General features: G+C 35.2%; 1 protein-coding gene across 9 annotated transcripts in view; it reads right to left on the bottom strand.

Annotated features, from left to right (window-relative positions):
* Positions 1 to 13305, bottom strand: part of kcnc3b (potassium voltage-gated channel, Shaw-related subfamily, member 3b) — a 61607-nt gene that overhangs the window by 34124 nt on the left and 14178 nt on the right. For all 9 annotated transcript variants that reach the window (XM_042751783.1, XM_042751780.1, XM_042751784.1 and 6 more), the window contains exon 2: positions 11439 to 12107. In XM_042751783.1, the coding sequence (XP_042607717.1) occupies positions 11439 to 12056 (618 nt within the window). In that variant the 5' untranslated portion in view covers positions 12057 to 12107. The remainder of the gene's footprint in view (positions 1 to 11438; positions 12108 to 13305) is intronic.

Here is a 13305-nt window from a genome sequence, read left to right as displayed (position 1 = left end):
GAATCTTGCCATAACCTGTACATGTATGTGTTCTTGCCTGAGCAGAAAGTCAAAGTGATGAATTCAGCATTGGCCATGCTGGACTCTATCGCATCCATCCTGAAGGAGCAGATGGTTTTATGCACACACACACACACACACACACACACACACTGTCCTTCAGTAAAGAGAGTTGCTAGTGATCTGCAGGACCATTGGGAACATATTAACACACATGAAGCTTAATATAACAGGCACATCTATATGTGTGCACGCTTCTATATATATATATATATATATATATATATATATATATATATATATATATATATATATATCTACAGCTTGTCCACCTGTCCAAGGTCATGCCTAAATTATATTTGTAAGTTCAGTAAAAGAACAAGTGTGTGTGTGTTGTTGTTGCCCTTGTCCTGTCTCCCAGACACAGACACTTTGGGACAATTCTCCTGAGTCAGCAAAAATACACAAAAATACATAAATAAACAAACCAAAAATGACAAGAGGGCAAAGAGAAGACAAATGATGTCAAAACTAAAGATATGGTGACTAGTGATGATCAAACAGACAGTATGTATTTTATCAACCACAGAATATCTCACAAAAGCTTTTTTGGGGGGCAATGCAATACAACAAACAAAAAAAGCACCAAAATGACGTTTTTTAAATTTTTTTTTTTTTTATGTACACTACCATTCAGAAGCTACTTATTCCCATGAAAGCTGCATTTATTTGTTAACAATACAGTAAAAAAATTTAAATAACTCTTTTCTATGTAAATATATCGTAAAGTGTAATTTATTTTTTTGATCAAATCTGAATTTTCATCATAATTACTTTAGTCTTCAGTGTCACATGATCCTTCATAAATAATTCTAATATGATGATTTGCTGCTCAAGAAACATTTATTATTACTATCGATGTTGAAAACAGTTTTTCTGGTTAACATTTGTGTGAACCGTCATATGTGCCCCCCCCACACCCAGACTCTTTGATGAATATAAAGATCAAAAGTGCAGCATTTCTTTGAAATTGAAATTTTTGCAAGATTATTGATGTCTTTATTGTCAGTTTTGATGAATGTAATGCATCCTTGCTGAATAAAAAGTCCTTAAAAAGTACCATGCAATTCCTGTGGTACATTTACAAAAACATGCAGGATTATTAGGTTCAAATATTTATGACCTACTAATAAGGCTGTGAATAAAACAGCTCCTCAGAGATGGATGGAATTACTGCTGTCAATAATTAGACAAGCGTTAGTGAACATTAAATCATGGTCCTTTTATAGCTCGATTATGTTTATCCGTTTATCGTAAACAAAGATGCTGCAGACAAACCTCCTGCATCCAATCCATATGAAAAACAGGAAATCATGTTAGACATTCCCAGTATTCCCCATCACATTAACGACGGAACGTCCTCACATAGAGATGAAGTGTCTGTATGCGAGTCAGACACCAGGCTGTGATGCTGCTGCTCTGATGTGCCTCAGCAGGATATGATCTCATCGCCACAGGAAGTTCCAATTATCACTGAGATAAAATTACCCAGCAGGTCCGAGCTCAGGCTCCCTGTGAAACCGACATGAAACTGAAGAGATCGACTCATCGACACACACACACACACACACACACACACACACACACACACACACACACACACACACACACACACACACACACACACACACACACACACTTCTTTCGAAGCCCTGGCGCCTGTCACAGTCTAGCACATGTGAGTGATTCTTCAATACACTATCAGTCAAAAGTCTGGAAAAATTAAGCTTTTTCATTTTTGAAAGAAGACTCGCCATGGCTGCATTTATTTCCTCAAAAATACAGTAAAAACAGTAATGTTGCAAAACATTATTGCAATTTAAAATATGTCATTTCTTTTTGAATATATTGTAAAATGTAATTTATTCCTGTGATTAAAAGCTGAATTTTCAGCATCGTTACTCAAGTGTTCAGTGTTGCATGATGTTTCTTGAGCTGCATATCAGAAGGATTTCTGGAGGATCACGTGACACTGAAACACTGCTTGTGTTTAATTAACAAGAACAAATGGCTTTTTAATTAAATCTTCAAACTTTAAAGCTCCAAGGCTTACAACATTTTTTTCAAACTTCTCAAACAAGGCTTTTTCAAGCCAACATTCGAAATTTTTTGAAAATTTATTTTCTTTAGTTGGAAATTACAGTCAGTTATTCTTAATTCGACTTCTCCACGTTCAAATTTGACTTGCAATTCTGCAGCTAGTTTAACTCAAATTCTTGTAGATGAGCAGGTTTGTTCATGCATCAGCAGAACACGCTCAACATAAACCCTCATCAAACGTATGGGCACTTCTGTCCTCTGTGTTTGTGTTCATTACATACAGTAAACCTCACGCCTGATTCATTCATTCATTTAAACTGTGATTGGTCAGAAAGATTCCTTGTCTCTGGGAGAGCCATTGCTCTGGAAATCTATGCATTATGTCCAAATTGAGTTATGACTGGAAATGGGTCTTTTAGACTATGATCTGTCCTGTGACAGTTGAGTTTGGCTCAACTATACGGATATTCAGAGAAAATGGAGTATGAAAATTGACATCAAATCAATCAAAATGAACTTTGAAGGCACTTTTCTCTGTTTAAGTGTTTCACTGTTATGGCATTTGGTTTTTGAAGGGCACTGGAGTCGTCATGACAGATTTAACAGGGAGTGAAGCGCTGATGTATGTTTATGAGTTTGTCCAGCTAACAAACTCATAAACAGGTTGTTGTCTTTGCAGCTAACTAAAATAAATAAGTTGAAGTGGAAATACTAAAACGACTACAACTAAAATGGACATTAATTAATAAATAAAAAATAAATAAATAAAGCTATACAGAAATATATAAAAACTCTCAATTTAAAACAATATTTTAAAAGAATGAATACAACTATCTATATATCTATTTAATTAAAAAATGTTACTGTTTATGTACTTCAAGCTTATGATTACATTTTATTAACAGCGGTAATGTCAAATATGTTTTTATAGCCAAATCTCAAGGCATTTTAAACTGTAGGTAATTTTATGCTACAATAACACAAACTATAAATATTAGATGAAATATTTCAACTCAAAAAAAACAAAAATAAAATTAGAAATGTTGTCTTGGCAACTAACTGAAATATTTTAAAGGTGAAGTGTTAAAATTACAATAAAAACTAATTTAAGCTATGAAGAAATGTATATAAAAACACTATTAAAAAATACTACAATTAAAATTAAAATGAAAACTAAAAATACTAACAAAAGCCCTCAAACTCTCTCTCTCTCTCTCTCTCTCTCTCTCAAAAAAAAAGGTTTTATAGGAAATTTCAAAGCATTTTAGACTTTATTTTCTGAAATTATCAGATTTATTATCAGCAGAATCCATTATTCCTGTTTTGAATAAGTATCCTTACGTAAGTACAGTATGTGCATACTGAGTATGCAGGAGGCAGTGTTTGTGTGTTTGTGTCAGCAGAGCTCAGATGAAGGGACCTTCATTCTCTAGGCAAAACACAGTGTCCCGGACTAAAGTGCCAATGTCATGAAAAGCTGCCCAAAACAGTTTGTTTAACAGGACTGCTATGCATGGGACTCATGCACCCCGTCGATTCGACCGGCAGGAGGAGGTGTTCAGAGACCGTGTGGCCGGCGAACTGTTGATGGAAGCAGACTCCATGCCAAACACTAGTTATATATGTGAGACTACTCTAGATTACTGTTAGACGTGACCTTCATGTCTGAGCTGAATACACAGTCAAACATATATGCAGCTGCAGACATTATGCAGGGGTGTAACCAGAATAAAAAGGACAGTATAATGCAAGTTAGGCAGCAGCAAGTCAAAACAAGATATATTTCTTTTAAATAAGTTCATGCTGTCTATTTACATCACAATATACACAAATCTTATCAAATTAGTATTTCGCTACAATGCTACATCAGAATACTAACGGATTGACAGTTGATTCTGATGTCATAATCAGAAAGAAAACATCATCTAATGATGTCATAATGCAGTTCTGATGAAATCACATGAGAATTCTTATTATTGTCTTGTCCTTTTTTTTCTTTTACAATAAACCGTAAAACACTGAAATGAAGAAAATTAAAGCCTTGAAATAAAACTGAAATAAGTTGAGGTTGAGGTACTAAAAAATAAATAAATAAAAAGCTTTATTTAAAAACAACAAAAGCACATAAACTAAAACTTACACTTAAACTAAAATTAAAATACCTGAAAAAAGTTGAAGTGGAAATAATAAAATTATTAAAACTAACATTAAAATGGAAACAACTTTTTTAAAACAAATTTTTAATTACTACAACATTCAACTAAAATTGAAATAAAAACTGAAAATACAAATAAAAGCCAATTGAAACTTTATTTATCAATATATACTATAATATATATATATATTATTTTGTGTTCTTGTATTTCAAGCCAAATCAAATTCAACTCAAATTTAAATAAAAAGTAATAACTAAAACTTAATATCAAAAGCAAAATAACAAAAAAATTTAAAATCAATTTTATGAATAAATGATCAAAAAACAAGCAGAAACCATTACACATGCTGTGCATAAGTATCCTTACTGTATGTCCAGTGTGTGTTAAAAAAAGCCAAAACTGACAAAATGACAAAAGACCATAAAAAGCACATGGAAACCTGAAAACACAAATAAAAGCCTATTCAAAATCCAAATAAACACTTTATAGAATAAATCTATGCATAATCTATATATCTATAATATGTTAGATCATTAAACAGCGTGTTTGTAAGTGTGCCAGAAATGTCTCCTATATATGGAAGACAGATTACAAGCAGGTGCTCAGTAAGACTTTGCAAATCTCTGCTTCTTCCCAGGCAATATGTCACTTGAAATCAAGCCACAATTATCACGTGATTTGTTTGTAAAAAAATTTCACACACGCTGTCTGAGATCTGTATTCACGGTGCTGTGTGCATGTCACTCTTAGAAACAACCAGTACTCCCTCTGTAAATTACAGCTGAAACAAAAAAGTATTTGGACATTTAAGCCACACTTAAAACGTCTGAATGTCAGTGCATTAGATAATAAAATAACAGAGCAAATGGCATCTGCTGCACAAGCTTTTCTCTTTACTAAAGCCAATTTCCTTCATCCACTGGTGCTTTATCTAATGCAGTGGCATTCACACATACCAAGAAAGTCAAATAACATTGGATTCCACTGACAATTTTCAAAATATGATTTGCTCTGCATAAGAAAGGAAGTCAATGCAGGTTTGAATTGACATAATGGTGAATAAATGATGTGAACTATTGCTTTAAGTGTCTAAAAACTTTTTGGGATCAATGTGTGTAACCAATCCAAAGTAATCTGTTGCAATCATTTCAATGGAATTAACAGAGAAAGTCATAGGTTTGCAATAAAATGAGGGTGAGTAAATAGACAATTGCGTTTTTTTTAAAACTATCCCTTTAAGTTTCCAAAAAAACGTTTTGTGACAATTGTATATAACTTATGCACTGTGCTTTCTATGGAAGCCCATTTCCACCATTTAATGCAAAAATAAAAAGGTAATTTCAACTTTTTAACTCACAATTCTGATGTTTTCCTCAAATTCTGAGTTTATTTCTCACAACTCTGACTTTTTTCCCCCACAATTCTGAGAAAAAAAGAGATATAATCTCAGAGTTGCAAGATATAAACTCACAATTCTGAGAAAAACGTGTCAATTGTGAGACAGAAAAATTCTGATTTGCAATTTTGTTTCTATTTCACAATTCTGACTTTTTCCTCGAAATGGCAAGAAACAAAGTCTGAACTGTGAGATAAAAAGTCACAATTAACCTTTTTAAACTTTTTTTTATTTCTTATCCTGTGATAGAATGGGCTTCCGTAGCTATCAATAAAACAAAATCCTTTTAAAAAAGAATAACAAAAATAAAATAAAAAAACCTCGTCAGACATCTACAAAAAACAGATCATAAAACAAACAAAACATATCATTAAATAAATACATTCATGTAAACAAAATAACTTAATTTAACAGCATTACGTAATTTAGTTACAAAAAATAAATGTAACTAATCTGAGAACAAATGTTACTAATGAAAATGTTAATTATTACAAAGCGGTTACATCTAAATACTTCTTGTATTAATATTAATAATATTCATTATATCATTTTAAAACTTTAAATAACCACAGAAACATCTAAAATTAATTCAAATTAAGTCTGATTTCTTTGCTTCTGTGCTTTAAAATTCAATTATTATAATCTTAATTCAAGGGATGAAGGATTTTGAAAGTCTGACAGTAATCAGTGTTGAGTACTACTGTAAGGTTAAACCTGCCTGCTTTAAATGATTGAAAATGATTAACAGAAAAAAATCATTAGAAATGTAGAAAAGTAATCCAGTGTAGTCAGTTACATTAATAAAGTAATTGAAATTGTTACTACATTTTAAATAGGGTAAATTGTAACCTATTACATTTCCAAAGTAACCTTCTCAACACTGTATATATATAAAGAGAAAATGATTGAAATTACGCTTAAGCATCAATGAAAATGTTTAGGAAATTAGTATTGATCTCTGTATGATCATTTTATGATGCATACATTAAAGGATTCTTTCTCAATAACCTTCAGAAGAGTCACGTGTCACTGAACAGTTTTACAATGCAGTCAGCTGTACGTGTGTGTGTGTGTGTGTGTGTGTGTGTGTGTGTACAGATCAGATGCCTTCAGAGCGACAAAGACCCAAATGATCGATAAACGATCAAACAATAATCCACAGAAGTGGGGGAGGAAGGCATCCGGTGCATTTAGTTATAATTGATGTTAAAATTAATCCATAAAGCATTCCTCTACCCCCATCCTCTCATTTCCAACCACTCCCCCTCTCAAACGTGCATCTCCTTCAATCCCTCACAGCTCTGCTTCCTCCAGCTCACTTTTTTTCCCTTCTATTTCTTACATCTGACCCTCTCTCACTCATCTCCTGCTCTAGTGCACAGCTCAGGCTGCTGGAGAGCAGTATTGCGGCAGTGTTGCGCACGAGTGTGTGTGTGTGTTCAAGCTTTATGTGTGTTGGACTGCTGTAGGTGTGAAAAACATGCAGATTATCGCTCAGCTCATAAATGTTTCACACTTCACCCGCGCCATGAATCTATAGCGAGTGGCTTTAAATCACGCCAGTAATATCCTTCCATTCACCTCTGCCTTCCTCTGTCCATCGTTTTTTACAAGCGTGCCTCTTTGTCTTGTCTAGTCCTGCTAGATTTGAGATCAGTGAAGTGTTACTGTAGGTTACGGAGCACTGTCATGTGCTCATGCATGACCGGAGAGAAACACAGCACAGTAACACTGCTAAAATGCTTTCTGAGAAACCGGGTTTGGACTTGGCGGAGCATTATGTTTATGTTTACATATTTTTTGTTGTTGAGAATTTTGCATAAATACAGTCAAATAAGCGTAACTCGTGAAACACAAGCAGAATAAAGTTCTGTGTAAATCACAGGCAAAATCATTATGTAAATTGGTGCATTTAATTTAATTAAAACAGAATAACTTAAGCCAGAATGGATTTAGCAGTGATTTTGATTTACTAAGAAATGTGTTCTTGTTTTTATGAATAAGGATGAAAAAGAGTAAAATAGTGTTTATTTAAACTCAGTATCTTATTTACTGTCACTAAACTGAAACAATTTGGCAGATATTTTAGCGCTTATATTGTTTTCTGAATTTTGAGTAAATATTGAGTGAATTGTTGCATTCAATTCAATGGAAAAAAATTAATGAATAAGAAATAAATAAAAAAATATTCTAAATTAATTATCATTGTTTTTGAAAACATGGCCATTAAGAGTAAAATTTTTGTGTCAATAAAAAAAAAAGTGAATATATAAATTAAAAAATTTATTTTGTAAAATAGTCAAAAAACACAAACTGTAACATAAATTTTCACACAAAAACACAGTGACAACAAACATTCTTACATTATATATCACAAAAAAGAATTTTTTAAAGTTGCTGAAAAAAGTTTTTTCTGCTCACCAAGGCTGCATTTATTTGATCAAAAATACACTAAATAGTAATAATGTGAAATATTAGTACAATTTAAAATAAGTGTTTTCTACTTGAATATATTGTAAAATGTAATTTATTCTTGTGATCAAAGCTGAATTTTCAGCATCATTACTCCAGTTTTCAGTGTCTCCTTCAGAAATCATTCTAATATGCTGATTTGCTGCTTAAGAAATTTTTCTTATAATTACCAATGTTGAAAACAGTTGTGCTCCTTCATATTTTTTATGTGGAAACTGTAATTAATGATTATCAGGATTCTTTGATTAATAGAACATTAAAAAGCAGTTATTTGCAAAATAAGTTTTTGTAACATCAGAAATGTCTTTACTGTCATTTTTGATCAATTTAATGCATCCTTGATGAACAAAAGTATTCATTTATTGAAAAAAAAATTACTCAGAAATGTATTGTCCTTATTCTTATGAATAAAGCCCAATATAAGTAATTTAAATTGAGCATCTTATAATTCAGCTGCATTCCATATAGTATATCTCCATCAGTCACCCTGCTCTCTCAGCACTGGACATTAAGAAACCCTCACTGTTTGACCACTGATTGATTGTGTTTACTATATGTAAATATTCAACATGCATGTTAATGCTTGCATGCACACAGCAACAACTGTACAGTAAACCCTGACTGACAAAACAGTGAACGAACTGTGGCAAATATTGACCTGCCAGTGACATTTGCACAATAGAGATGCATTCCCCAGGTATAAGCCATGTCTAGATCCACCTACAAGTGCACAAACACACTGCAGACAGCCATTGTGCATGTGTCTCATCTATGTATATGTATACGCAGACATTGCTTTAAAGCTCTTTCTTAAAATTCTCATAGTAACGTCATTATATCTGGTTTCAGATAGGAAGATGAGAGCTCCTCTATGACATAAGGTGTTAAATGCATCTCAATTTCATCTAAAATATGTGCAATACAAGAGTACAGCATGCAATAATCAGCAAATATGCTGATAAACCAACTTGTATGTGAGTTAACGTAGATAACACAACCTCAAGTCACTTCCTCAGCAGGATCTGATACATCCACACAGTGTATGAACACACTAAGGCATCTGTTTTCAAATATTTGACCATGTCTCGGGGCAAAAATATGAGTGATAGTCTATCATATTTGTGCAGTATCAATCAAATGCACCCTGTCTCTGCAGCAGCTCCCGTATCAGCGCTTATAATCGCATCAGACTGAACATAAGCATTCGTTATTAGCTAAAAATAAAAAACCACAAGCCCGCATTTAAATGAAAATTACCAAGGATGCGATTAAGAAACAAGCGTCTGTGTTTGCTGTGTCGGGCATCAGAAGCATTAAATATTCATAAGAGCAGCAGGTTTATGGGTTATAAATGCAGTAACAGTTTTGTGGCTGCTACTGTAAGGTGCAACACTTTAAAACAGCTGAAACAAAGAGCGTGCAGATGGATCTAAGAGGGGGCTCGTGCGTAATGGCGCATGATAACATGCAATTACGCGCATAAATATGAGGCTGATGTTTGTTTGATGGTGGTGCAATGTGTGATTCTGGGGGAATATCCACTGGCAGTGCTGATTTCATTTTGACAGGCTGATAACTGCATCCTTCAAAGCTCATTTAACCAGCTTGAACTGGGTCAACTACTGCAATCATGCAACTTTATCCACTCGCTGCAACAGTCTGAGAATGAAGGATGAACTGCAAACACACATTACTGCACTAATTACTCCAGCAACCTCAGGTTAAATGTCTTGATCGAGGACAGCTCACAATCTCACAACTTTTCAATTATTAGCACAGATCTTCATCTACTCCCAAACACAGTTACTTACTCATTAGTCATTCATCTGATGCTTTTATCCAAAGCCACTTACTGTACATCTATTAAATGACACATCTTTGCTCAAGGGCACAATGATGGTTGAACGCTCATGGTATTTGACCCTGCAAACTTTCATTACCAACCCAGATATTAACCTCTAGGCTGTATACAGTAGATTAAACTATGAAGTTACTCACACTTACCAATGCATATTCTGAAGAACAGAGCATAAAAACAATCTTAAAGGCACAATAGAACAACCCTTCTTAAGTTTCAACCAACTAACTTTTATTGTGCATCCCACTAACTAGCAGCAAATTGAGTTAACTGAGGAACAAACCAAGGAGCTGTGCTTTAAATACAATCAGCTAGTTTTCAGCACCACTTGTGAAGGAATAAGAGTGCTCAGATTTGCTAATTAGTTGATGCCATCATCCAAAATTACTTACAGTACACTAATTACCTGAGGATGTCTTATTCAAAGACAAAATGATATTTGAGCAATGATTGCGGCGTTTGCACCTATAATCTTTCAGTTTCAACCTTTCCAAACAAGACGTTATTTATGTATAACATTGCTATTAAATATAAAATTGTCCTTTTTAATGTTTTTTAAAAAGTTATTTCTTAAGTGTTTATTTCTTAAGTGTTTCTTAAGGGAATGTTACATTTGATCATTATTCATTATCTATATCATTAAAACAAGTATATACTATGGATTTGTCAATTTGGAAAAAGTGTCTATGTTTTTTTAAATATGTGCGGCACAAATCAAGGGCACAATCTGGGATTTAAACCAAAAACCTTTCAGATCAAATATTTTACTATGAGGCTACTTCACCTTATGTTAACCGAAACCTAGATAACAAAAGTAGGTTCTGTTTTGATAACTTTCACATTAAGTTATGAAACCATGTTTCAGAATGTTTAAATTGTGATATTTTAATGTTTTCCCCTTTTATGCGAACATTAACGTTCCATTTTAGCATTTTGCAAACAATACAGGAATGTTACTTTTGAATATTCTTCGTATGTTTTGAAACCAGTCGTAAGTAGTAACGTTAAAAAAAAACATTAGATGAACATCCAAATACTTCTTATAGAAAAAAAAAACGTTCCTTGAGTGATGTAGCTATATGATTTTTTTTATTTTTTTTTGCCAAAGTAAACTTCGAAAGAACGTTCGTAACTTGAGCGAACCTTGATGAGAACGTTCCCTGTTAGCCTGTTAGTTCAGTGCGTTATCATAAGTATACTAATAATATGGATTTGTCCATTCGAAAAAGTGCCTAGATTTTCTAAATCAGGACGCTCAAACTCAAGGGCATCTGGGGTTTGAACCTAAAACCTTTCTGTTACCAGCCAAACTAGTTCATGCATACAGTGCTTTGAAGAATAGGGCTCTCATATTAGGGTTTCAACAACATTTCAGCCCACCGTCACCGGTTAAACTAAGTTACCAGAGCGCTAGATCGAGGAGCTGTCCGCGCGTAAAGAGGTGCTGAACACTCACCCGCGCGTATTTGGACGAATAGGGATCCTCGAAGAGCGCCCAGATCCGCGGTCGCCACACTCGCCACCAGCCCACTTTCCTGGCATCCTCCTGCAGGCAGAGCCGCTTCAGGTCTCCGTCCCCCGCGAGCGCCGGGTCGTCGTCCGGCACCTCCGGCTCGGGCGTCTCGAAGCTGTCCAGCGCCTCCTCCGCGTCCCGGTGCTGCCGGTAGTTCATCCAGCAGCACGCCTCCACGTCGGTCTCGTCGATGCCCCAGAAGGCGAGCTCCTCCTCGAACAGCGGACCGCACACGTCGTTGGGGCAGTGCAACTTGCCCGTCCGGTAGTAGTTGAGGATGAACGAGAAGACGGACGGGTGCCGGTCGAAGAAGAACTCGTCGGACTTCGGGTCGTAGTCGAAGTTGCTGAAGGCGTCCGGCTCAGTGAGCCACGACAGACGCGTCCCGGGCAGCGTCTTCAGGGTGCTCCGGTACGTCTTGTGCCTCACGCCGCCGCAGTTGATGACGATTTTCTCGCTTTCCGACGGGCAAGTCATGTCGGCGCTGTAACATGCTTTGTTGGACGACTTGTTCCCACCCTTGCGCCCTTTGAATGAGGAGACACACACCGAACTGAGCATTGGGGAGGGAGAGGAGGAGAAAAAACGGAGAGGGGAGGAGAGAGGAGCTGTCTGCGGGGGGACAGGAGGGAGGGGGGAGAGAAAGAGGGGAGATGTTTAGTAAAGGTAAAAATGGAGGGGATCTTGCACATGATACGGGGGTCCCGCTATTGATATGCCAAAAATACTGCAGTGACATAAAGGCTGCCATGTGACCTTGTGTGTTTTTGGCGAAAGTTGCTTCATGCGTGCTGGTGATTGACGCATGACGTGTGCGCGGACCTTTATGACATCAGCATGAAGAATTTCAATGGATGTATGTCATACAATCTTAAAGATAAATCTTCATAAAAGAGGTTTTTGCAGTGATGTTAGAGAAGGACCATTTAAGGTCGCCCTAAAGAACCTTTCAGTGAACAGTCCTTAAAATAATGTGAAGAACATTTTAACCATCTAAAGAGCCTTCTTTCACTATAAAGAATCTTGGATGAAGTTAAATAAACAGTAAAGAAGCTTCATTTTTAAAAGTGAAGGTCATGTACAGTAACTATCCTCTATTTAATCACCTTTTCCCATCAATATACTATTTCATGCAGTCCCTGAATTAATATAAGGATATACAAGCAGCATAATACTCAAAAATAAGTGTGTTTAAAATAGTTTTAGAGGTGGCATCTCACACTGCAGGACTTCCCAAGAGAATTTTGTGTCAACTCATCTCTAAAATGATCAAAGCATATCACAGATCACTGTTATGGAACCGTTTGTGCATTAAGAAGGGGTTTGAAATCATTTTGAACACAGAGGATACAATAAACAATAGGATCACAAGATCAATAGTCCCTTAACACAAGTTATCAACAATGAGATCTACATTTAATCGTCTAGACAATGCTCTTATCTAATGGCAATAATGCAAGCAAAAGCAATTAATATAAGAGAAAACAATAAGTAGAGCCACTAGACCATAGAATAGAATAGAATGCAAGTGAGCATTATATAACTGGCAATCAAAGAATCAACACATCAAAGATCACAAAAAAGCCCTTTAACTGGTCATTTTAACGTTTTGAAAGTCAATGCATGAAAATTAAGATGCATTTAATATAAAATTAAATTTAACAGCATAAATAGCCCATGCATATTGAATACAGATACTATCTGTCAATCTCTCAGTCAGGCATATTGCTTTCAAATGTCCTTTGGATTATTGCAATGGACCGAAGCAATGCCACTGCAAGATGCAACTGAGGACGAGAGACTATTGCAA

Source organism: Cyprinus carpio, chromosome B24 (genome assembly GCF_018340385.1).
Source record: "Cyprinus carpio isolate SPL01 chromosome B24, ASM1834038v1, whole genome shotgun sequence".
In the NCBI taxonomy this organism is placed as follows: Eukaryota; Metazoa; Chordata; class Actinopteri; order Cypriniformes; family Cyprinidae; genus Cyprinus; species Cyprinus carpio.
The sequence above is the reverse complement of the archived record's forward strand: the minus strand, read 5'-3'. Positions and strand labels throughout refer to the sequence as shown.